The sequence below is a fragment of the Thermobia domestica genome, chromosome 16 (genome assembly GCF_964235325.1).
Source record: "Thermobia domestica chromosome 16, izTheDome1.hap1.1, whole genome shotgun sequence".
NCBI lineage: Eukaryota > Metazoa > Arthropoda > Insecta > Zygentoma > Lepismatidae > Thermobia > Thermobia domestica.
Genome location: NC_137469.1, coordinates 117,673,542 through 117,701,241, shown reverse-complemented (window position 1 = coordinate 117,701,241; position 27,700 = coordinate 117,673,542). Strand labels below are relative to the sequence as shown.

At 34.3% G+C, this 27,700-nt stretch overlaps 1 protein-coding gene across 1 annotated transcript in view; it reads left to right on the top strand.

The window, feature by feature from the left end:
• Positions 1-27,700, top strand: part of LOC145673364 (uncharacterized) — a 779,808-nt gene that overhangs the window by 426,894 nt on the left and 325,214 nt on the right. The window contains exon 14 of the mRNA XM_081743004.1: positions 19,751-19,985. Within this exon, the coding sequence (XP_081599130.1) occupies positions 19,751-19,985 (235 nt within the window). The remainder of the gene's footprint in view (positions 1-19,750; positions 19,986-27,700) is intronic.

Here is a 27,700-nt window from a genome sequence, read left to right as displayed (position 1 = left end):
CCACTATCACCTCCTGTTCTCTCGATACGTTATCGACATTTTGCCTAAAGAGGTCTCTGCCGTGGCCCCATGACTCCCCATGACAATGACTCTTCGTTCATTTTGCATTGAAATCGCTCATTTTTCGGAGTACTATGAGTGCATACTTTCCAACGTTGCTCCCATCACTCTACAATTTCCCGTTCTCTCGATATAAATTGCTAATATTTTGTTTGTAAGGGAGATATGGCATTACAATCATTACGTTTGAAGAAGATATTGCCTTGCCACAAAAAATACCTATTATTATTATTATTATTATTATTATTATTATTATTATTATTATTATTATTATTATTATTATTATTATTATTATTATTATTATTATTATTATTAATTTTTTTGTTTTGTTTTACTTACCACTAGTGTTGCCTACCTTTATTTGCAATGCAATGTGTTACTAAAAAGCAAATCAAATAACACTCCTCGCCATTCACACTCCCGAACTCGAAATATATGATTTACAGTTCTCTGTGTTAGGGGAAAGCACATTTATTATATTATTCTTTCAAATAACACGTTTCAGAAGTTACTTTACTTTCAATGTGTAATTTCATATCATCACTAATAATCATCCTGTTCCGATAGGAAAATAACCCCTCCTGCAAAAAAAAAAAAAAAAAAAAGGCTGACCGTAGCGAAAGGACGTGAACCTTCTTTAGGCGATTAATCGGGTCCAATATTTCAATAAAAGAGGATAAGTCCCTGCACAGAAATATTTCAGTAAAAGAGGAAGTTATTCAAACTTCCTTAATACCTATTTATGGGCGAAATTTGGTTCCCTTGGAACTGTTTGAGAGTTTGAAGCCATTATCAAACTCGACTAAACTCGAAACTCGACCTCGAAAACAGCGACTTGGCTCGGAACTCAACTCAAGAAAATTATCTTTGACTCGAGTCGAATTTTGGCTAGACTCGTGCTCATCCCTATTCGTATTTGTATTTTATGTTTCCACTTCAACAATTTCTACTCTTGTTTTTCCGTTTACCTGCTGTTTCTGGATTTCTCTTTCGGTGTCGTCCTTTATTTACACCATGCACTATTCTTATTCCCAGCTTGTGACCCGCTTCAATGTCTTATTCGGTTTAGGCTTTTCTCCTTACCTTGACTACACATGTGATTATTTAAATCTCACTTTCCGCGCAGGACCGATGAAAAATTATTATTATTATTATCTCTATTATTATTATTATTATTATTATTATTATTATTATTATTATACTACTGAACTTGCACGGCGAAATTATTGTATAATACGATATCATTTCTGTAATTTTACTCCATTATTAATGGGAACTAAATTGTCTCCAGATCAACGAATAAATTAACTACGGCATGGACTTTGGTGGAAATATCATTACAGGAACATGTTTGGAACGAAACGATAATGTTCCTGTAATGATATTTCCACCAAAGTGCATGGCGTAGTTAATTTATTTATTGATCTGGAGACAATTTAGTGCCCATTAATAAATTAAATAACATACAATGGAGTAAAATTACAGAAATGATATCGTATTATACAGTAATTTCGCCGTACAAATTCAATAGTATAATAATAATAATAATAGTAATAATACTAATAATGGCATTAAAAGTTTTAAACTTGCTCCAAAATTTGGCAAAACTTACTTAAAAGTAGAGATTTTGGGAAAGGCTTCCGTACCTTCAAGACACACCTCTGCAACTACCAACATTTTAAACTAGAGCCTTCCATTGAAGTTTCATGTAGAAAGTATTCTACTGTATGTTTTAAGGAAAATAACTGTAATAAATATAACTGAATATCACACAACAGTAAGACATATAATAAACTAATTTTTAGGATATGCAGAGGTAAATATAAAGGGTTTGCTACAAAAATACCTACACAGAGCATAATTCAATGAGCTCTGAAATACAATGTAACGAAATAGCCTACGAGATTCAGTCTACAGAGCAATTGTTACTTAAAGAATGGACATACACTATTTCGAGAATCGAGTCAAGACGCAAAATGTTTACGATACTTTTCGTCTCGTCTCAATTTTCATCTCCAAAGAGAGACGAAAATTTTTAGTTAGCTTTGTCGCGTCTCGAATGTAAAATGTTAATTCTCGTGTTAATTTACTTGTTTTAGAAACGAGAGGAGAAATTCCTCTTCTCGTGAGCAACATTAAACCAAACCGAAATATTCTTTCCAAATGTCACGTTTCTTCTTGTAATGGTATGACCTGAGTGATAATTAGCTAATAGCTTTTAATCTTCTACGAGATAATAATAATTATTATTAGTTTATTATTATTCCTGAAGATTTGATAGTTCAAGTATTGAAACATCCGAGTATTCAAATATCTGAATATAATAAAACGTATGTCATCGCCGATCAATCGCCATCAAAAATCCTAAAGCAAATAATAATAATAATAATAATAATAATAATAATAATAATAATAATAATAATAATAATAATAATAATAATAATAAATGCAACGTGCATTCCCACAAGCACCTTGACCACTGAACCGCGATCGCTACGCGGTAAACGATTCGTCTTTAATCTGGTTATGTTAGGTTTCTTGTCTCCGCTTGCAAACTTGTGTTATATTTCTTCGATTCAAAATGTCTTTCGTATTTCTTTAATGATGTCAGCAAAGTTTACATTAATAACTTGAGTTGTTCTTAAACCGTTGGTTCACATGTTTGTTTTTTCTCCACACGAAACTACAAATATGACAGATTGAATTGTCATACTATCCATTTCTTTCAAAGCAGTCGCCATTACCTGGTCAAAGATTTATTTCCGCCACGATTCATATTAACCAAAATAAATTCATTTTTCGGAAGCGGAACTTTCACTTTCCGGATTTCGGAAAATTATGGAATTCAGTTAAACTCCCTAATTCAGAAAAAATCCGGAACTCGGGAAGAATCCGGAATTTAGAAAATTCCGGAATTGAGAAAAACTCCGGATTTCGAAAAAAAATTCTTAACGAAATCAGAAATTTCTAAATTCCAGATTTTTCCGAATTCCGGAATTGTTCCAAAATCGGAAATTTCCGAATTTCGGAATTTGTCCGATTTTACTTTCGGGAGTCCGGAAAATAATAATTCCGGAATTGGGTATCCCTAGTTTATATACAACCTCTCAGAACACTAAGTAATGCAAAGCATTTTGTATCCTGCAATACGTCATGTATTAAAATCCGACAGCAGTTTCAGTACCTAACCAGAAATTTCATGTATCTAGCTACTGGAAGCTGAGGTATGAAGAATTATATTGTGTCTCATCTTTTTATGTCTTATACAACCCTACAAACCACTGAATATCTAAACGGATTTCGTTAAATCCAAGTTGTAGTACTCACAGTTACATTCATTTGTGTCTATATGATCGTGTTATTAAAGCTTAATATATGATAGCGTTAGTGAGTCTTTTTCTGCTCTCCCGTAAAGTTGTGATACGATCTACTACAGGATAAAGAATCAATTATTAATTTAACCAAGTTGTATTACTACACATCTGCTTCCGCCTCTGTCAACTCTGGCCGATCACGTTGACGCGACATTTTTGCTTTTTTATACCCCTTTCTTCGTTTACTAAACTAAACAGTAACTGTTCTGAAATATACTACTGCGCATGCCTCGTAGATAAATATTTCTGATGCCAATAGATTCCGTTTTGTCCAAGGCATGTTCTTTTTCTTATTCCCAGCATGACCCTTTTATTACATTATATGAAGAGCATGTAGGTCTAAATACCTCATGTATTACATAGGATGTAGGTTTAACTCTTCCAGCAAAGAAGAAACATGTGATCATAGTATGCAACCCACAGAATTGATAGCTGGCAATACAGTGGTCGTAATCCCTAACGACACAGGGAGTGAGCGGTGCCCTCCCCGCTGGTCTAGTGGCTAACACGTGCTTCTTTGGTGTATGGTGTCCCGGGTTCGATTCCCGGCGGGAGAGTATTTATGATTTTTAACTGTCCTCGATGTTTCTGTGCTCGTGTCCCTGTCGTTACAAGTTATTAGAAAAAGCAAATTAAACGGGTGAAACAAGTAAAATTAGCAATAAGTAAGTTACTGAAACAAGTTCGGTGAGTCAGTGAAAAAAAAAGTGGACAAAATACTGGCTTTTCGCGCCGTCCATGCGAGTTTGAATCTATCTCGGCTTGTTTTTTTTATCCATTTGAGAGAAAGTATTATTTCTTTTCCTACAGGTAGTCAGTCTTTTCGTATTTTCGCCGTCCTTTACAGTTAAAGTAACTGGCTCTTCTTATTCTTTCTACGAATGATGGATCTTCTCTTTGGTTTCATGTCAAACATGCACACGTAATGAAAAGACGCTGTTGATAATAATAATAATAATAATAATAATAATAATAATAATAATATGAAATATTACTAGCTAACTCGTGTGTGTATTTCGACAATATAATTTTATATTATTATGTGGAGATAAGTAAGGCTGGCTGGCGCTCCCCTCCTAATTTTATCGATGCGCCTTATGGGTCCACAGTGTCCAACGTTGGTCCCATCCCACTATCCCCATCTGTTCTCTCGATATAAGTTATCGAGATTTTGCCTAAGGAGGGCTCTGCCGTGGCCCCATGACTCCCCATGACAATGACTCTTCTTTTATTTTGCATTGAAATCGCTCACTTTTCTGAGTACTATGAGTGCATACTGTCAATTGTTGCCCCCATCACTCTACAATTTCTCGTTCTCTCAATATAAATTGCTAATATTTTGTTTGTAAGGGAGATATGGCATTACAATCATTACGTTTGAAGAAGATATTGCCTTGCCACAAAACACCTATTATTATTATTATTATTATTATTATTATTATTATTATTATTATTATTATTATTATTATTATTTTACTTACCACTAGTGTTGCCTACCTTTATATACAATGCAATGTGTTACTAAAAAGCAAATCAAATAACACGCCTCGCCATTCACGCTCCCGAACTCGAAATATATGATTTACAGTTCTCTGTGTTAGGGGAAAGCACATTTATTATATTATTCTTTCAAATAACACGTTTCACAAGTACTTTACTTTCAATGTGTAATTTCATATCATCACTAGTAATCATCTTGTTCCGATAGGAAAATAACCCCCCCTCCAGGAAAAAAAAAAGCCTGGCCGTAGCGAAAGGACGTGAACCTTCTTTAGGCGATTAATCGGGTCCAATATTTCAATAAAAGAGGATAAGTCCCTGCACACAAATATTTCAGTAAAAGAAGAAAAGTTATTCAAACTTCCTGAATACCTATTTATGGGCGAAATTTGGTTCCCTTGGAACTTTTTAAGAGTTTGAAGGGTCGCCATTTTGAACATTTTCGTCTGACTATTCTGGTTAACGAACTCATCAAGATTTCAACAATTAATGTTTGTGCCAAGTTTCGTCTCAATCCGCTGAAAATTACGGTGGTTATGGCATTCACAAATAGCGTTTTATATATGCAGATAGATAGATAAATAGACACACAGAGGGAGAGAGAAAAAGTGTTTTGCTCCCTTCTCGCACCTGTGGTGCGTCAGAGCTAAACCGGGCCTCTTTGCAAAACGTATTGACTAGTCTAATCTAAACACTATGTATTTTTAACAAAAAATTTATAAAATGTCCTTGACGGGGATTCGAAGTGACGTCCTTCGCATTTGTAAGCCAGCACCTTAACCACTACACCAAGATCATGGCGTTTAGTTGTCGGCGTATTTGTTGTATTTGTTTTTTATATTCCCACTTCGACAGTTTTTAGTCTTTTTTCTCCGTTTAAGAGCTGTTTCTGGCTTTCTTTTCCGGTGTCGTCCTTTATTTACACTATGCTCTATTCGTATTCACAGCTTGTGTCCCTCTGCAATGTCTTATTCAGATTAGACTTTTCTTTTTGCCCCTCAGTAAACATTTGATTGATTTAATTCTCATACTCTCCACGGATGGAGCGCAGGAATGCCAGACTTGAAAAATAGGTGTACATTTACTTTTCTGACAGATAATACATAATACATATATATATATACTAGCAGCGTTCACCCCGCTTCGCTGCGGTCACCCCGGAACGCAATAAACTTTGTTACTTAGATAATTTTTACTTTTTCGCTTTCAAGTGATATGATAAAAACCATAGAAGATTGCAGTAAATCTTAACATTATATCGCCTGTCATTTATGTTAACCCGCCCCGCTTCGCTGCGGTCATCCCGATGCTGGCATATTGTAAAAGTGTCTGTAAAAATAAGCAAATCAATTAAAAAATTTTAAACAGAAGATTCAAGCTATTTTCCGCTGTATATCGCCTGTCATTTATGTTAACCCGCCGAGTGACACGGTCATGCGGGTTGCATATAAATACGTTTATTTTTACCTATGATGAACTAATAACAAAGGATTTGTACGTTATGGACACTTGAATGGTCAATTATCTCAAGACACTGGTAATTAAAAATTAAAGTGATATGATAAAAACCATCTAGGGTCCAAATCCTAATAACCCCCCAAAAATGAAAGAAATTGGTTCAGCCGTATTAGCGTGATGAGCGGACAAAGGATTTTGTACGTTCTCTTTTATATATATATATATATATATATATATATATATATATATATATATATATATATATATATATATATGTGTGTGTGTGTGTGTGTGTGTGTGTTTGTTTGTGTATTTCCTTATAAGGTATAATCTTATACTTTTTCAGTTGTGGTATACACGTATTACGCATCTATAATACGCGCATCACGTATTACGCACGTGTAAACTTTGTATACGCATATATCCAAACGACCAGTATAAAAAGGGAGATTGTTTGCAATTATTTCCGGTTGGAAGCACACACTTTTCTCGCGAGACAAAATGTATTTTTGTCTCGTCTGGATACTATATCGTGGAAATGATGCTCAATGTTTTTTCGAAAATGTTTTTGGGGGGTACACTGCCTCCTTGGGGCTCTTAGAGTGCCCCCGCAGGAGACCAAATAATACGTGTATAATAGAATAATAAATAGAATACTATGAGCAGTGCCCCTGGGAATACTAACTGTGATCCTCAGGAACATTGTTTCTGAAAGAAACACTGGTGTTGCCCCATCTCTAAAGCTACATATGTTTCTTTCTAAATAGTTGAGTATCGTCTCGAAGCTACACACGAACATACTGCCTAGTTTCGAGACGACCTTTACAGTAGAGACCTACACGGGCCGAATATTTCGGCCCGAGCCCAATCCAGCCCGAACGTACCTTGGCCCGGCCCAGCCCGAGCCCGGCCCGGCCCGATAAGTTTTTAAAAATTCTTGGCCCAAGTCCGGCCCGGGCCCGATAAATTTTAAAAGTTTTTGGCCCGACCCCGGCCCGATATTTAAAAAAAATAGCTCGAGACCCAATCTTTCTCAAAATTTAGTACTAAATTTGACCTAACCCTCAGAAACATTTTCTAAACTCTGGTTCACAACCTGACGCTTGCCTCCCGAATGGTACAATTGCCTCCTAGAACTTTGCCTGTCATCGAGAGAACAAAAACTCTATTCCCTATAACAAAAAATTAATTTAATTCATTTTTAGCATAAAGTGAAGATGGCAATATTGTTTAGCGACAGGCGAAATATTCCCACCCCTTCTTCTTATATTTTGAGTTCAGTGAAGGTCAAGATCAGAGCTCAATTTACCGCATAATGCCTGCAATACTCTATAGTGAAAGTGGAGCCGCTAAGAAACACAAACTGTAAATAGCTATTGCATTCTTTGTAACATTTTCACGGACACACTTCTTCAACATTTGGCTTTATTCCAATTATCGTTTAACGAAAGTCAATAATTATTAAAGAATTGCAATTGATCGGCCACAGCCTGGCCGGACCTGAAGAGAAATCAGTGTCGGCCAGCCCAAGCCCGGCCCGGCCCCAAGAAATAACAGTGTCGGCCCGCCCAAGCCCGGCCCGACCCAAAGAAATAGCAGGGGCGGTCCGCCCAAGCCCAGCCCGCGGGCCGGGCCGGGCTTCGGGCCGGGCCCGGCCCGTGCAGGTCTCTACTTTACAGTTAGCGTATAAATATATCCTTTTCGTCTATGTCTGTAATAACGAAAATATTTTGTTCACGCAATGCCAACAGAAACTATTTTGATAAAACAAAGCAACGTGATAAGAAAAAAACGCAAGATAAAATAAGTTTCGGTGGGGAATCGAACCCAGACCTTCTACTCAGAAAGCAGACACTTTACCGCGGAGCTAACTTACTATGTTGAATTCTGTTTGTTTTATTCTCCTTAATATACCACGTAAGAGTCCAAATGAAGACAATTCAAAAATATGGCAATTTTGCATTCAAGATGGTGACTTCTCCAATGATTTGTTTTTACACTTAAACTGAACTACGTCCTTAATAACATAGCGAAACCTGGCTTACCTACCAAGAGTACAACTTACAATTTTCATGGTTACAAATTCTTGAGCCGCCATTTTGAATTGAAAATGACGACTTCTCCAACATGTCGGATTTTTCCCCTCACATGCGCTGTAATCTACACACTTGAACGCAATTTCGTGATTCCACCATACCTACAAGTTGTGTAGAATTAGACGCCCCCTTAGAACATTCCTAGGACTTTCTTACACCGAACATGACTTTTTTTAAGTTTAAGGGCGGATTCGCAAACTACACATCAGAATAAACATTACCTCGAAATTTCAACGTCCTAGATACAGCCATTACAAATTTCACATTTTTTCGATTTGCGCCGCGAAACGAAAACGAATTTTAATGCTCTTTTTTCTATCATAAACTATGTTCCTAGCTACGCTGCCTGACAAAATATGACGTTTCTATGGTGTGCGGAACTACTCTGAAAACCAGCGTTTCGAAACGACGAAAAATTTCGACACCTCATTTACATGGAAAATGTCGCCTTTTTCGTGATATCGGAATTTTCCCATTACTCAAATCCCATGACGAACAAGTATGCAAAATTTGGTGTTTGTATGTTTTGTGGAAGTATGCAAACAATTAAGTGTGTTTCCGACTTTAAAGGTATATAATTCCCCACAGATGCCGGCCACAACGTACCAGTATTATGTGAGCAGTAAGAAGGAAGTCGAAAATCTATGGAAATCGGTAGTGTAGGGGATTGACGTGAGCCTACTGGGCAGGAGACATGGGTTCGATTCCTAACAATCTTTTTCTCACTTTTTCTTTCTTTGAAAGTTTATTTTTATAGCATATATTGTTAGCCTATAAGGTTGAGTCTATTATAAAACGCATTTCACTATAACCGGTCCTGTAAACAAACTACTGAACCGAAAGGGGCACTTTTCCACGTATCCCATATATTATAACTATATACTCTGCCAACGAGAAAATTGTCAAAAGGTGCATATATATATATATATATATATATATATATATATATATATATATATATATATATATATATATATATATGTGTGTATGTATATATATATGTGTGTGTGTGAGTGTGTGTGTGTATTTTGTTAAAGTTATAATCTTATACTTTTCAGTTATGGTATAGACTTCAAACTTGGTATACGCATCTAGCTAAACGACCAGTATAAAAAGGGAGACTGTTTGTAATTATATCCGGTTGGAAGCACACACTTTTCTCTCGAGAGAAAATGTATTTTTGTCTCGTCTGGATACTATACCGTAGAGATGATGCTCAATGTTTTTTCGAAAATGTTTTTGGGGGGTACACTGCCTCCTTTGGGGCTCTTAGAGTCCCCCCGCAGGAGACCAAATAATACGTGTTTAATAGAATAATAAATAGAATACTATGAGCAGTGCCCCTGGGAATACTAACTGTGATCCTCAGGTACATTGTTTCTGAAAGAAACACTGGTGTTGCCCCATCTCTAAAGCTACATATGTTTCTTTCTAAATAGTTGAGTATCGTCTCGAAGCTTCACAGGGACATACTGCCTAGTTTCGGGACGACCTTTACAGTTAGCGTATAAATATATCCTTTTCGTCTATGTCTGTAATAACGAAAATATTTCGTTCACGCAGTGCCAACAGAAACTATTTTGATAAAACAAAGCAACGTGATAAGAAAAAAAACGCAAGATAAAACAAGGGCCGGTGGGGAATCGAACCCAGACCTGCTACTCAGAAAGCAGACGCTTTACCGCGGAGCTAACTTACTACGTTAAATTCTGTTTGTGTTATTCTCTTCAATATAGCACATAAGAGTCCAAATGAAGGCAATTCAAAAATATGGCAATTTTGCATTCAAGATGGCGACCTCTCCAATGATTTGTTTTTTCGCTTAAACTGAACTACGTCCTTAATAACATAGCGAAACCTGGCTTACCTACCTAGAGTACAACTTACAATTTTCATGGTTACAAATTCTTGAGCCGCCATTTTGAATTGAAGATGACGACTTTTCCAACATGTCGGATTTTTCCCCTCACATGCGCTGTAATCTACACACTTGAACGCAATTTCGTGATTCCACCATATCTACAAGTTGTGTAGAATTAGACGCCCCCTTATATCATTCTTAGCACTTTCTTACACCGAACATGACTATTTTTTAAGACAAGAGCGGATTCGCAAACTACGCATCAGAATAAACATTACCTCGAAATTTCAACGTCCTAGATACAGCCATTACAAATTTCACATTTTTTCGATTTGCGCCGCGAAACGAAAACGAATTTTAATGCTCTTTTTTCTATCATAAACTATGTTCCTAGCTACACTGCCTGGCAAAATATGACGTTTCTATGGTGTGCGGAACTACTCTAAAAACCAGCGTTTCGAAACGACGAAAAATTTCGACACTTCATTTACATGGATAATGTCGCCTTTTTCGTGATATCGGAATTTTCCCATTACTCACATCCCATGACAAACAAGTATGCAAAATTTGGTGTTTGTATGTTTTGTGTAAGTATGCAAACAATTAAGTGTGTTTCCGACTTTAGAGGCATATAATTCTGCCTCAAACTATTTTTGCAGACTTTTCAAATTTCCCATAAGTAGTCTTTGTTGTTTTTTCACCTTATGTCTTGTAATGCAATCGTTTTTACCAGGTTGTAGTCTGCTAACATCATCTTGTTGAAAGAAGTTAATTACGTCTTACTTAATTTTTATGTGATTTTTTTTGGTCCTAAACACTCCTTTGACTTTTAACGCTTCAATGATATTTTCTCCATCAGTAATATGCTGTAATATTTTAAAATATGTTTGTACGAAGTCTTTCATTTTCTTCGCGGTCTTGTACTTCTTTATAATTTTCCGCGATAGTACTAAGGAAAATTCTTTTATGGATTTTCAAGAATGTTTGTTACGTTCATATTTTCCTTAATTTGAGATGTCAGAACAGCGACAAATTCTAAGCTTTTCCTAACTTTTTGGGAAACATATTCTCCTCTGAGAAACTTTCTTTCCTTGCGTTTCGAGGTATTTTTATTTCCTAAACGTTCTTTCAAACGAGAATAATTCTTCTTGTATCTTTCCGCTCGTTTTTTACTTTCCTCTGATTTCTCCTCAAATTCTTTTATTTTCGTGTAACACTTAGTTATATTTCGTTTTGTAACTTTTTTACCGCTTTTCTTTTTGCTGGTTTCTGTCCGGTCGAAATTAGGCACAACAATATCATTCCTTTCAATATTTCGATTGTTACCACCATTATCACTGTCAAGAGGAGTTGCCTCTTCCAGTATTTTATTTACTACTTCTTCCCTTTTCTTCTTTTCTCTATGCCTTCTAACTTTTGCACCTATTTTTTTCTCTGGGCTCTTTTCTCTCGTTCACTCATGTCTGCTACTTTTTTAATCTCTCCGCTTGCAGTTCTGGCTTTGTATCTCTCTCTTTCTTTTCTTTTGAATTCTTCGTATAATACAGATCTGCTGTTATTCTTTCTCTTATTCGTCTTTCTGATTCTCTTATTTATTCTTTTCTTTTCTATTTCTGATATCTCACTTGGCTTTTTCTTTTTACAATTAACGCTTTTAATTGATTCCATTGTTTCTTTTTCACTAATATTCTTTTTTCTTGGTGCCTTCTCTCTATAACATAAGAAAGTAAATCAATAATTTAAATAATCTAGATTTAATCAACAATACACTTTTTTTAGCTTGGACCCTATAAAGTTCATATGCTAACACCAAACTTCAAACATTTAATGCTTCTTTGCAAAGAGATAAGCAACAACAAATGGTACCGATTTTACATTTCCAAATTTTACTCATGTATAATATTTAATTAAATTTTAATTCAATATTCATCAACCTAATTATATATTATTGAAGACAATATCTAATTTATATTATAGTGGCATGTTTAGCAAACATATGATGGAATTTTTGGAATGTTTTCCTCCGGGTAGCTCTGATAGGTAGCAATTTAATAAGATGCTACATAGTAACTTAAATGTATAGCTATTTTCTATACAATAATATCATGAACTTCTCATTATTGTAACCTTCCTGGACTATGGTAACCTCCATGCTGCATACAAATCATGGATGTTACTTCCATGTAAATTACAAAATTGCACTTCAGACAGCCTGATATTCAAAGCTAGAAGACTATGTATTCAATGACTTCGTTTTTAGAAGGAAAACTGCTATTTTAACAATAATCAATTGAAAAAACAGTTTCAACATTTTTAAATAATAAAATTAACAAATACATGGAGGTTAAAAGATCAAAGATTACAAACCTATTTCCCGCAGGATGTGACGATTTTTCACTAACACGATACTGCATACACACTTATCAACATATCACTCACAAACTCGCTGCTCTGAGCTTCACTTTCAGATTTAGAGACTGGACTGCTGCTTCCTAGTAGAATTTCTGCTAATTTTAAAAGTACTCCACGGAGGTTACCTCACAACCCACAGACAATATTTTCGCTTTAAATAGACCATGACAATGATCTTAAAATTTAATTTGTTGCAAAGTAGATTCATTATTTATGTCTTACAGTAGTAAATTATGCGGACATTTCACGAAGTTTCTAGTAAAAACATTTTTCTCTTCTCTTAATGTTGAAAAATTTTGGTGGGGGACATTCCACGAGGTTACATTTGACATATTATTCGCATTTTTAAAAGCAGAAAAATAAAATAAATGTTAAAATAAACTCTGGGAAGACAAAGTAGGGATTATTTTTTTATTTAATAATAACTTTGTTACTTTAATATTGTATATATGGAGGTTGGAAAATAAGAGGGACTGAAAATTCCCCTTAATTTCAGAATCACCCTTATATGATATAAAATACCTAAAAAGTAATATAATTATTAGAGCTATTGCTTGTGGGAAAACACACAAACCTGTACTATAAACAAGTTTTCTATCCGGTTCAGAGCAGGGCTCAGCTGATGAACCGGCGAAGAGGTGTATCCGTAAGGAGGAGATGCATAGCTATTGGTCACACTACATGCAAGTTTTGTATTAAGATATATATCGCATTTTTTTACTCTATACTGATGTTTACAGATGGCTTATACGTTTTCCATTTTCATAAATAAGTTCCTTAAACATTACGTTGCCTATTTGAATTAATTTACTTGTAAGTATTAATACTAACTTGTAAAGTTTCGATAACAGTTTAACCTTAGAGCTGCCTAGATAATTTGCTGGTGAACTACTTTAAAAATTGATAAATTTGCATGAAAATACTTAATTCATTTCTTCTGAAGTCCATTTGTCGAAGATTCTGTAAATGGCAGAAAGTATGAGATGGAGAATGCAGTTTACCACTTTACATTCTACATAGCAGGTTATGAATTTTTTTATTAAGACTTCCGTGTTTCATTTTCTTCCCTTAATCTCATTTTATAATACTTAAATACAGTCTGTTCAGTAGGAAACCGATCTTTTCTAAATATAATGGTATTTAGTATTTATGGAAATTATTCAGATTTATCTCCTTCAAAATAGCTCTCTTTACTATTAATGCATTGTTCATAGCGTGTATTCCACTGCTTGAATATACAGTTTAGAATAGCCTATAGCTCTCATAGCGATTGTTTTAAATTTTAAATAGTTAAGACATAGTTAAGGCATACAAACGCGTGTCAACTTAGTCCAGAAAGATCTATTCAAACGCTTATCAACCACATGAAACAGAAAGCTTTACTTACTATGTTAAAAACACTTTAAATTTTTATAAAAATGAACCAGTAGAATATATAAAAGGTTCGGATGTAGCAGAAGAATTTATAAAATGGTTAATGAAAAGAAATAAAAATAGCAAAGATATATATGATAAATGTACTCTTATGACCTCATTTTCGGAAGAAAAATATTTGAATGAACTACGATATGCCATATTTGTGATGAAAGTCTCAAAGACCTGCCAAGTTCATTAGTAAAAAGATAGAAAGCTAAAAGTTCTATTTGAATACTCAAAAATAAAAGAGAGAGCCAAGCACTTAGAAAAAGAACCGCACTTCGAAATAAAAGAGGAAGATGGAGTAACAGAGATAATACAACAAAGAAAAGATATAAAAGAACTTATGAAATACTATAAGAAAGAGTGTGAAAAGCTTTCAAATACGAAAGAAATCATATAAAAGAAAAAGTAGATGATAATGATCACTTAACTGGTAAATTTAAAGGTGCTGCTCATTCTTACTGTACCATAAAATATGTAAATCCTGTATATATTCAAAGCCTCTCTAGATGTGATACACATTTGTTTATAAGAAAGCTTGGGGTAAAAATGAAAAAGAAAAGAAATGATGTAATGGCTAACATTAAAGAAAAAAATATATATATATTTCATTTTCGAAGACAGTTCAGTATAAATGTTCGGATGGAAAAGATAAATATACTAAGTTACCAATTGTTGATTCATTTAGAGTTTTGTGAAAGAGTAGCAGAACTAGCAAAGAACGTAACAGCAGAACAATTTAAAGAAACATTGAAGTTGTTTCCAAACGAATCAATAGACTTACTAAAAACAGAAAGTATATATCCACGTGACTATGTTGTTTGTAAAGGAAAGGTACAGAATAAATTCCAGTATCCAGAGAAAAATTTAAAAAGAGATTAAGAAGAGAAGGGATAAGCGATGAGGATTATAAATACCATATATTAATCTGTAAACTATTGAACTTAAAACCTTTAAGAGAATATACTCAATTTTATAACAGGATAGATGTTTTCAACTAGTTTACATAATAGAAAACTTTAGAGATACTGTGCTAAAACATATAATTGAATCCAGCATTGTGTTTCACTAGTCCTGGATTTTTCTAGGATGCAATGTTAAAATTGACAGAATAGAAATTAGAGCGTCTAACTGAATATGATAAATTACTGTTTATAGAGAAAGATATAAGAGAATATAAGAGATCTGGATATAAGAGATCTAGGGGAAAGGTATAAGGGATATCTCAATGTTCAAATAGATATGCAGTGCTAATAGTAAGTAATTAGATAATTTTGATAAAAGGAAGAAAAGTTCTTACATAACATGTATGGATGCAAATAATGAATATGTTTGGGCTAAGAATCATCATATGCCGTATGAAGCCTTTTAATAGATATACATGGTGTGATTGGCCCAGTGCACTGCGAGCAGCGGTTGAGAAAGCATCGCTGTCCGCGCGAACGTCGTTTTGGTCGTCGGTCACGTTTTTTGAGCGCCGAAAATGGAGTCAAAGATTGACCAACGCTACGCCATCAAGTTTTGTGTCAAACTAAAAAAGACGTTCACCGAGACCCAGGATCTGCTCAAGGAAGCCTTTGGGGAAGATGTGATGTCCCGTACTCGGATCTTTGAGTGGCACAAGGCATTCAGGGAAGGCCGGGAGGACGCCGATGACGAACCACGCTCTGGGAGGCCGTCGACGTCGAAAACCGATGAAAACGTCGACCGAGTTCGCGAATACCTGAACCTGGACCGTGCAAAAAATTGTGACTAAAGGATTGAACATGCGGAATGTGTGCGCCAAACTGGTCCCCAAGGTGTTGACCGAGGACCAAAAAGAACTGCAAGTGAAAATGAGTCGAGAAGTGCTGGATTGTGTGGAAGCCGACGAAGAGTTATTAGACAGTGTGATCAGTGGTGATGAAACATGGTGCTACGAGTACGACCCCTCGGTGAACTTGATGGCGTAGAGTTGGTCAATCTTTGACTCCATTTTCGGCGCTCAAAAAACGTGACCGACGACCAAAACGACGTTCGTGCGGACAGCGATGCTTTCTCAACCGCTGCTCGCAGCGCACTGGGCCAAGTTCCGCTTGAAAGAGGAAGGTCCCGCGCACATTTTTCCCCACCCCTCACATTTTTCGAACGCCAGGGAGACGCGCGGCGGGAAAAGTTCCGGTACTTTTCAATCACATCCTGTATGTAAATAAGTATAACGAGAAGAAATTAGCAAAACAATACTAAAGACAAAAGATGATTCTGAGGATGATTTTATTAAAAAACAGTAGATGTAAAGTATCCAAAAGAGGTTCATAATAAACATTTAGACTTTTCATTTGCTCCTGAAAATTACATTAATAATAAATTACTTCCAAAGCTATTGAAATCTCTACTGTATACGATAAAGATCGTTATTACTCTATCAACATCTTAAATTCTATTTATCATTATTACTTAAGCATAAGAATTGCATTAGGTGATATTGAAACAATCAGCTTGGTTAAAGAAATATATAAACTTGAATACTAAAATAAGATCACAAGCAAAGAATGAACATGGGAAAGACTTTTAGAAGCTAGTAAATAATGCTGTATTTGGAAAACTATGGAAAATATAAGAAAAAGAATAGGTGTACGACTAGTGCATAATGCGAAGTTTCTAGAGACATTAATAGGTATACCAACTTTCAAAGATAGAACAATGTAGTAGCTATTCATATGTATAAAACTAAAATCATATTTAACAAATCCATCTATGTTGGAATGTCAGCATTGGATATCTCTAAGATCTGTTTATATGACTTCTACTACAATGTTCTAAAAAGAATATGAACAAAGAGTAAAACTGTTAATGACTGATACGGATTCAGTTATAACTTAGTGTACATAGAAACAGAAGACTTTTCAGAAAGATACGGAAGACATGTATGAACACTTAGATACATCTGAATATCCTGATATCCTGAAGATAACAAGTATGGTCAGCTCCTTAGTGACTAAGTGGTTTGCGTACGCGTGTTTGGCATGGTACACCCGTATTCGATTCCCGGCGGGAGCTCATATATTTCGAATTTCAAATTAATAAGTAGATCTACGTCTTATAATGTCTCGCTGCTGAACGGGAAATTAAACTCAAAATCAACTATTCAACAAGTATGGTTTAGAAATAGTTAATAAGAAGATATGAGGAAAATTTAAGCATGAATTAAAAGGTATTGTAGTTAAGAAATTTGTAGATCACAAATGTAGGATATGCTAATAAGAAAGGATGAGATGAAGATGATCAAATGAAAAAATGAAAAAAAAAATTAGAAAAGAAAAGGATATAAAATCGAGTGTAGTTAAAACAAGATTTATCATTTAAGAATATGACAACTGTGTTTCAGGGAAGAAAGAGTTACAAAAATTACAAAATCACATTCGTAGTAAAAACGCATAAAGTATAAGAAGATAGTAGATGAAAACAAGTTATCATTAAGACCTTATGATGATAAAAGATACGTATATGTTAAAAGATGGTATATATACTGTAGCTTGGGGTCATTATAAAATAAGATTAAAGAAAGAAGATTTGATACAAAAATTGCAAGAGTCATGTATTCAATAAAGCAAGAGTAGAAACGAAAGGGAAACGCAGAGAATAGGAGAACATGCTACTTGTTAATTGTTAGATATAAGTTTTAGGTATTAAATTTTTATACTTATTAAGTTATAAAGAACTAGAGAAAAGATGGCCTAGGAGTTATTTTATCAATGGCGTATGGGAAAAGGAGGACGGTCAAAAGATGACCTGCAACTGGTATTATTTATACTACTACAAGGTGTCTATCGATCATGGAAGTCAAGAAAAAGTCACGAAATTTAGCTTTTGGGTCACGATTTTTTTATTTGTACAAATATAAGTGGAGACTGAAAAATTTGTTCTATTAAACATTAAAATTCACCGTCAAAAATGTCTATGGTCGGCTTTATACGCTATCAAATCGCAAGCAGAGCGAAAAGCTATTCAAATGAAAATTCGGCCTAATTCATACTCAAATTCGCTCTTGAGATTGTTTTCAGTTGGCATAATGAGCAGTGGAAATGCAAATAGCATCGCATAGCCGAAACTGCCTTTATTGAACTGCCGCGAAAAGTTAACTAATAGAAGTGTGAGAAATAGAACAGGATACCTTGAGTAATTACATTAGGTTGTTGAAGTGTATGATAGACAGTAAGTACATGAAAAAATAATAACTTTTAAGATGCGTAGTAATAATTAAAATGACATTGTAGTGAAGTGAAATAATGAAGTTCTTGTATTGTGAAAATAGCTAATATTTGTGTTGGCTGAGACTTTTCAGTGTGTAGTTTTCGTAATTTATATGCTAATAAAGGGGAAGAATTGATGAAATTGGGTGAAAGACATGGGATACTGAATCGAAGAACACCATGTGGGATCACATTTGTCTAAAGAGAAGATATTGTATTTTGCCTGAGTGTGGTGTTTTCTGAAACGTAACAAAGTAAGCCTCGTGTAGATGGGTTACAGGGTGCTACCTTCAAGTACGTAGGATAGTACTACAAAATTTCGTTTATCCTCATTAGTAAAATTTCATTTTGGAATTTTAGTAGACGCAATGTACTATTTTATATGTTTTATTTTTCATTTGTTAGCAGGAATCTCTTCCTGCAATCTTTTAAAAATAAATACTGTATTTTTACATCATCTCAATTTTATTCCATTACTTACATATAGGCCTAGTTTCCATATAAACAACGCAAACTTGTTTCCCTTGAAGGATAACATTTATGAGTAACAGTGTTCGAGAAAAAAGTAGATCATCAACCTTGTGAGTCTTTGCGACGATGGAAAGCACTTCGTGTTTATAATGGAAGCAAAATTAAATATACAGGATGTTTCAAAATAACACGACAACGTTTGGGAGTTAATTCCTGATACCAAGATAAGATAAAAATATAGACAAGCCTGGGTTCACAAATGCTTCCTTTCGGTGTTACAGGCTGCCGAAAACATGAAAGAAAATCAAATTTAAAGGTTCATAGCTCCAAAATTATGGAACGTATCGTAATCGGTTCAAGACTTTACTTAGAAACTAATATGTACACTATTCAAAAATACATGTTTCAGAATCTTGCGGTACTCACGCAGGAATTTTAATATAGAGTTTGGTTAAGGGCATATAATTTGAAGTACTCATCAACGACCTCTATAAAAATTGTCACGGATATACACAGGGTTGTGAAACTTGGATATTTGGATAGGGCAATTATAGTTCCTAATTGAAGTCTTGAACCGACTACGGTAGGTCCAATAGTTTTGGAGCTATGGACTTCTAAATTTGCTTTTCTCATGTTTTCAGCAGCCTGTAACTCCGAAAGGAAGCATTTGTGTACCCATGTTGGTCTTCTATACTTTTTGTCTTATCTTGGTGTGAGGAATCATCTTCGAAACGTTGTCGATGTTGTTTTGAAACATCCTGTATACACATCAGTGTATTGTCGGAAGTGACATTTTCATACTGTTATTGCTGATGAGAGAAGTTGGTTGTAATTAGACTGTAATGGTTTCTTGTCTCTTCATTCCAGGTTACATTTTAAACTAGTGAGAAAGTCTCTTCGTTCGATACTCCATCGTAACCACAATGTCCCAAAATATCTACTTCACCGTATCAACCACTACATGAACGCTCAGGAGTCTTATGATAATGGATCTTCTATTTTGAGACCAGATGGTATCTTGAAAGATTTTCCAAGAGGTATTAAAAACGATGTGATATATAAGACAACGACATCCGTTCTAATGAAAACACCGCTTTTCTGGGTAAGAAGCAATTTTTATTTCTACAATATGGTAAGCTGATCGCACGGAGAACGTAAACGTACGTAGTGTAAATAAAAACATTAGTTACATGCGTAAATACTGTAGTTTTTGGACTTAAATTAAGAGTATATGTAACATTCCTGCAGCACACGTATAACTGAAAACGTATGTTTTATAGTACTTTCCGTACCATACGTCCTTTCCGTATGAAATAAAGAACTGTATACATTCGAGAAGGATGTCGCATTTAGATGGACGTATATAACATATAGCTGACGTATGTAAGATGTGTATACGCATGTAATGTACAGAAGACTGTTAGATGTCAGACATCCTGCAGCGCATGATGTAACTATAACCGCTTTCCCGATCTGTCCCCCCCCCCTGCTGTCTCACCAACGAATACTTTCAGGAGATCTGAACTTACCTGATTAAGAAGTCAAAGAACATTTCCAAAAAGGGATTACAGAACTTTTCTCGAATCGCCCTCCGGTCTCAACAATGAGATAAGCATCAAGCACCGAGAGGTTCGGATGTCTCGTCTCGAAATCCTCACGGACTTCCAGATGATCGTTCAGACCGTAACACAGAAAAATATCATTCACACATGCAACGAAAACACATTAAATACAATGATACTATACCTATTTATTAAATGAACTTCACGAATTTCACAAACGTATTCGCTAAATCGACGCGTAGAGAAAACTCCCAGAGTCCAGATGCTCTAGGTGTAAGCTGGATTGATCGACTGGTCTATGTTGACAGTTCATTTTAAAATGTAATTAGGTTAAGCAGCCTGTATGGATATGCAAATTAAATGTCGACAGAATTTGCATTAATTTACAGTTCACTGGCAACGATGCAGAGCGGCAAAACAGCGTTTCACATATATATGAGTGAACGATGAAAGACTCTTTTGTTCTTGATTCGTGGGAGAGAAATTGAATTGTTGTCAATTCCCACCGAAAAAAGCAATTATTAAGCCCTGGAAAAATAAAGTATACATTGAAGATTGATTTCTGTCTTTCGAAAGTATACCTATTTAACCTAGTGACGGTTATATAACATCTAAGCGGGAACAAGGTAGTACTACGTAGCATACTGATAACGTATACTCAGTACAGATTTCCATTGTAGACATGTGTCTGAATAACGGTGTTTTCTCAGTGTGAACATTGGATACTCGCAAAATAAGAACTACTCGCTGACAGCTACCATTTGGAATGTCTTCTCTCTTCCAGAGTTCCATTGTGGTTTGGAACGTCGTCCGATAAATTGTGCTTTCAGTGACAAGAAAAGCAAATTTTTATTTGTTTCGAAGTTCTTTAGAATAGTTTGATAATTCAGTCTTTTACATCGAAGGTACGGAGGAACTACGACTTGGTAATTTACTATGGAAAGATAACTGAGTATTCTAGAACGATAATATTTTTACGCTAAATTAACCTTTTTGTTTGTACACTAATTTTTCCCGCATGATATCCTCCATTCTAATATCGGATAGTTAGTCCTGTCAAATATCAGATACGCGATAGCAGACAGGATTTATTATGTTCCTTTTATGATTTTGTGGAGTAGATTCGGTGCACCCATTGACTTAAATAGTCACATGAAATAATTTATGTGATGACAATGGTAACTGGAAGAAATACCTGTGGGAAATTTCTATCGAATAAATAACGCTCTTAAATAATTGTACGTAAACGCAAATAGCCATTTCGCAATTATAATATTAAGTAACGATAACAATATACAGCTCTAGCTAACTGTAACAGATTGCAAGAGCAGTAGAGAAATTACTGATCTGGGCCATACTCGGCCGAACTAGAACAATCCAGGTCTCGCCTGATCAGAAGTACTCAACAGTCCACTGTCGCACGATACGCCATGACCCACGTACCGTCCAACCATGGAAAATCGAACACCACGAAAACTCGTTCTCTTTTATAACCCCTTTATAAGGGTTTATTCGTTCCCTTTTATGAGCACTTTTTGCGGTGTATTCGTTCCCTTTTATGAGCACTTTTATCAACCCTTATATAGCATACCAGAGATTACACAAAAAAGAGTACAAGCATTTCTTAACATAGAAGACCTAATAAAAGAGTTTGACTTATTTTTCAACCCCTATATAACATAGTAGAGAATACATAAGACTATGAACACATAGCAGAGAATAATGGAGTTGAAATCGTTCTCTTTTGTGACCCCTTTTTTCAACCCCTATTTTAACATAGCAGAAATTACTTAATACAATGAACACATAATCCATTCAGAAATTACACAGAGACTACAAAATTGGCAGAGCTAATAAAAGACTATGAATACATTTTTCAGCCCCTATATAACATAGCAGAAATTACGTAATACCACGAACACGTAGCACAGCTAATAAAATAGTTTGGTTTATTTTTCCACCCCTATTTTAACATAGCAAGACTTACATAAGACTATGAACACACAGATATTTCAGCAGCATACCTATGTAACATAGCAAAGACTACAAACATAACAGACAATAATGGAGGCGTATTCGTTCCCCTTCATAACCCCTCTTTTAACATAGCGGAAATTACATAACCCTGCACACATTTTCCAACCCCTATGTAACATAGCAGAAATTGCGTAAGACTACGAACACAGAGACTACAAACATCTATTTTAGCAGCATTCATATGTAACATAGCCTAGGGGTGTACTCGTTCTTTTTTACGACACCTTTCTTCAACCTCTATTAAACACAGCAGAGAATGAACCAATAGCAGGGCTGTACCTTTTATCAACCTGTATGTAGCATAGCACAGAATACGTAAGACTATGAAAACATTTTCCAGCTCCCATTTAACACAGCAGACAATGAACCAATAACAGGGGTGTACTTTTTATCAACCCATATGTAACATAGCAGAAATTACACAAGCATTCATGTAGTACAACATGTTCCAAAAGTACTGACCATCCAGGTCAAAGGTCAAATATTTAAACCCGAATAACTCGTAAACGGTGGCACATATTGAGGTGCTGTTTCCACATGTAGCAATAGGTTATCAACTACCACATGTCCCAAACGTGCTGACCATCGACGTCAAAGTTCAAATATTTGTGCCTTAATAACTACTAAACGGAGTCATATATTGAGATGCAGTTTCCAAATCTAGCAATAGGTCATCAAGTACTACATGTCCCAAAAGTACTGACCATCGAGGTCGAAGCTCAAATATTTAAACCCGAATAACTCGTAAACGGAGCCACATATATGGTGCTGTTTCAAAATCTAGTAGTAGGTCATCAAGTACTACATGCCCCAAAAGTACTGACCATCGAGGTCAAAGGTCAAATATTTGAGCCTTAATAACTTGTAAACAGTTTTGTACAAAGCAGAAAAAGTGACCAATGAATAAATTTGAGTGGATTATTTACTTTTGGGCTAACGAGAAAGAAAGCAAAGATATGCCATTTTAACTACCTGAGAATTTTATATCTTGTACTACTTAAACAAACGAAGGGTTAAATTTGAGTGACCTATTTAATTTTGTCCCAACGAGAAATCCTATTTTAACTAGCTCAGAATTTTATATTGTTTTTTACTACTCAAATAAACGAAAGAATAAATTTGTACTAACCTAAAAAAGCGAAAAATTCCCCTTTTTAACAAACTCAGAATTTTATACCATTTTGTACTACTCAAACGAAGGAATAAATTTGTACTAACTAGAAAAAGCGAAGAGGGACCATTTTAACTAACAAACATTTATCCATTTTGTACCACTCCAATAAACGAAGGAATACATTGGAATGGAGTATTTGGTTTTGTACCAACTAGAGGGAAAGAGACCGAAGGAGGACCATTTTAACTATCTGAGTATTTTATACCATTTTGTACTATTTAAATTAACAAAGGATTAAATTTTTGCCACAAAGAAAAAGCAAAAAAATACTATTTTAACTAAGTAAGAATTTTGCACCTTTTTGTGCCATTCAAATAAAAGAAAGGAATAAATTTGGATGGAGTATTTAGTTTTTTACCAACCAGAAAAAGGAAATGTAGAATGAATTAAATTTGGGTGGACTATTTTCTTTTCTATCAACTGAAAAAATGAAGAGCCATTTTAACTAGCTTAGAATTTTTATCATTATGTACTGTTTAAACAAAGGAAAAATAAGCATTTTAGTAGCACAGAATTATATGTACCTTTTGTACTACTCAAATAAACAAAAGAACAAATTTGAATGTTCTGTTTTTTGTATCAAACAGAAAAAAACGAATAAGTCCCATTTTAACAAGTTCATAATTTCTGTACCTTTTCGTGCTATTCTAATGAACGAAAGGAATAATTTGGGAGTTCTACTTTTTATACCAATGAGAAAAAAATGAACGTCCAATTTAACTAGCTGAGTATTTTATATCATCTTGTAGTATTTAAATATACGAACGAATAAATTTGAGTGATCTATTCAATTTTGTACCAACGAGAAATGCCATTTTAACTGGCTCAAAATTTTATGCCTTTTGTACTATTTGAACAAACGAAGGGATAAATTTGAATGGTCTATTTAGTTTTGTACTAACCTAAAAAAGGCGAATAAGGGCTATTTTAAATAGCTGAGTATTTTATATCATTTTGTACTACTGAAATAAACGCTGGAGTACTTAGTTTGTACCACCGAGAAAAAGCAAGGAAATACAATTTTAACAAACTAAGAATATTGTATCACTTTGGGGTATTCAAATAAACAAGGGAATAAATTTGAGTCACCTATTTTTTGTGTCAACCCTAAAAAGGACCATTTTAACTAACTCAGAATTTTAAATCTTTTTGAACTATTGAAATAAACGGAGGGATGCATTTGAGTAAGCTATTTAATATGGTAACAACCAAGGAAAAACCGAAGAAGGATCATCTTAACTAGCTGAGTATTTTATACCATTTTGTACTATTCAAACAAACAAAGGAATAAATTTGTATTAACCAGAAAATGCCAAAAAGACCATTTTAACTAGCACCGAATTTTATATCATTTTTAACTAGTCAAATAAACGAAGGAATGAATTTGAGTGAGCTATATAATTTTGTAGCAATCTTAGAAAACCGAAGAACGATCATTTATACAATTTTGTACTACTCAAATAAACGAAAGAATAAAATGGTACTAGCCAGAAAAAGCGAAGAAGGCCCATTTTAACTAACTCAGAATTTCTGTACCTTTTTTTACTATTTAAACAAGTGAGGGGATAGATTTGAGTGGCCTTTTTTGTACTACCAGAAAAAGCGAAAAAGGCTTCCAATAACGAAAGAACAAATTTGGGTGGCTTATTTACTTTTATATTAATGAAAATATGAACGTCCATTTTAACTAGTTCAGAATTTCTATACCATTTTCTGGTATTCAAATAAACAAAAAAATCCGAAGGACCATTTTAACTAGCTGAGTATTTTATACCATTTAATATTACTTAAATAAACGAAAGAATAAAATTGTACTAACCAGAAAAAGCAAAGACCCATTTTATCTAACTCAGAATTTATGTACCTTTGTACTAGTCCAATAAACGAAGCACATATTTGGGTCTTCTACTTTTTATAACAAACAAAGAAGGACAATTTTAACTAGCTGAGTATTTTATACAATTTTGTAATACTCAAATAAACGAAAGAGTAAAATTGTACCAACCAAAGCGAAAAAGGACCATTTCAAATAGCTCAGAATTTATATACGTTTCTTTAGGTGTCCTACTTTTTGTACCAACGAGAAATGCCATTTTAACTAGCTCAGAATTCCTGTACCTTTTTGTGACATTCAAACAAATGAAAAACTAAATTTGGATGGAGTTTTAGGTTTGTACCAACCAGAAAAAAGGTGAAGATGAATAAGATTTGAGTGGACTATTTCCTTTTGTACCAACGGGAAAAAGTGAAGAGCCATTATACTCTTGTACTATTCAAATAAACGATGGAATAAATTTGAGTGGCTTATTCAATATTGTAACAAGCAGAAAAAAGTATAGAAGGTTCACTTTAACTAACTCAGCATTAATGGATCATTTTGGGGTTTACACACAAAGGAAGGAATTTGAGTGGACTATTCAATTTTGTACGAACCAGGAAAAAACAAAGAAGGTCCATTTTAAATAACTCAGAATTTAACATCATTTTGTACTACTAAAATAAACGAAGGAATAAATTTGAGTGTACTATTTAGTTGTGGTGGTAGATTTTGTACTATTTCTTATTTTTTTGTATTACCCAGAGAAAGGACCATTTTAAAGTTTTCCAGTCCAATATTTGTACAAGGAGGAGAACTATATTACTATGTATTTGCACTTTTTGTATACCATTCAAAATAAACGAAGAAATTCGAATTTTTAAATTAAGATGTCTTGTACCAACAGAAAATAATATTCCGTTTTAAAGAAGTCGCATTACTAAATAAATTTTAATTGGCTCTATCGTCATGTAAAAGAAATGCCTAATCAAATTAGTTTAAAGCAGAGAAGTAAAAGAATAATGTTAACGCTCGTTTGTCTTCCACACTAGTAAGGTGCCCTATGTTATATAAAAACATATTTGCTCTCAATAGACTGTACCTTATGACTCTCCCTATACTAACAACAAAAATGTTAAGTAACGTATTAGTAACGTTCCTTGTTTATTTTATTTAAAGTGTATTAATATTGAGAAACTTAAATATCTACAGCAACACACAGAAAAATAGTTTTAAGAGTTGAATAAGACAGTTCAAAGCTAAAAATTCAGAACTTTTTATAGATGGTGGGCAACAAGGAACTTTGACAACTTTTCTCTGCCTTGGTGAGCTGATTTTTTAGTTTGATATGATCTCTTCTTGGTCTGGTTTTCCTTCTCCCTTTTCCTCTATACCAGGGTCATCCAAAATGACTAAGCATGCTGCTTCTTCTATTTTCTATTATCGACATGATTCGTTGTCCTTCATTAGTTTTCTTTAGTACGTCTTGATCACTTAGTAACACTGTTATAGAGTATGTTTTACAAAATTAAGTTAAAGTTGAATATATGACGTTACTCTCTTCTACTTGAATATTTTTCCTCTGTAACCAATGGCAGCTTATATGGGTTAAATCTTACGTTTAAATATTTAGTTAGTGGCCGGAAAAATTTAGACTAAATTCGCTAAACGCTCGTCCATTAACAACATAACTTTGAGGCAGGTGGTTGAGACAATTAAAATTTATTTAGCAATGCGATATATTTAAAACGGAATATTTTTTCTGTTGGTACAAGACATTCGGATTTAAAAATTGGCCATTCCTCGTTTATTTTGAATGGTATGCAAAAATTGCAAAAACATAGTAATATGGTTCTCTTCCTTGTACAAAAATTGGTCTGGAAAACTTTAAAGTGGCCCTTTCTCTGGGTGACACAAAATATACGAAATAGTACAAAATGTAGCACCACAACCAAATAGGCCACTCAAATTTATTCCTTCCTTTATTTGAGTATTACAAAATCATATAAAATTCTGAGTTAGATAAAATGAACCTTCTTCACTTTTTTCTGCTTGGTACAAAATTGAATAGGCCACTCAAATTTATTCCATCATTTATTTGAATAGTACAAAAGCTATAATAGTCCTTCAAGTTTTCCAGTTGAGACAAAAGGAAATAGTCCACTCAAATTTTATTCATTCCTCACCATTTTTTAGTTGGTACAAAACTAAATACTCCATCCAAGTTT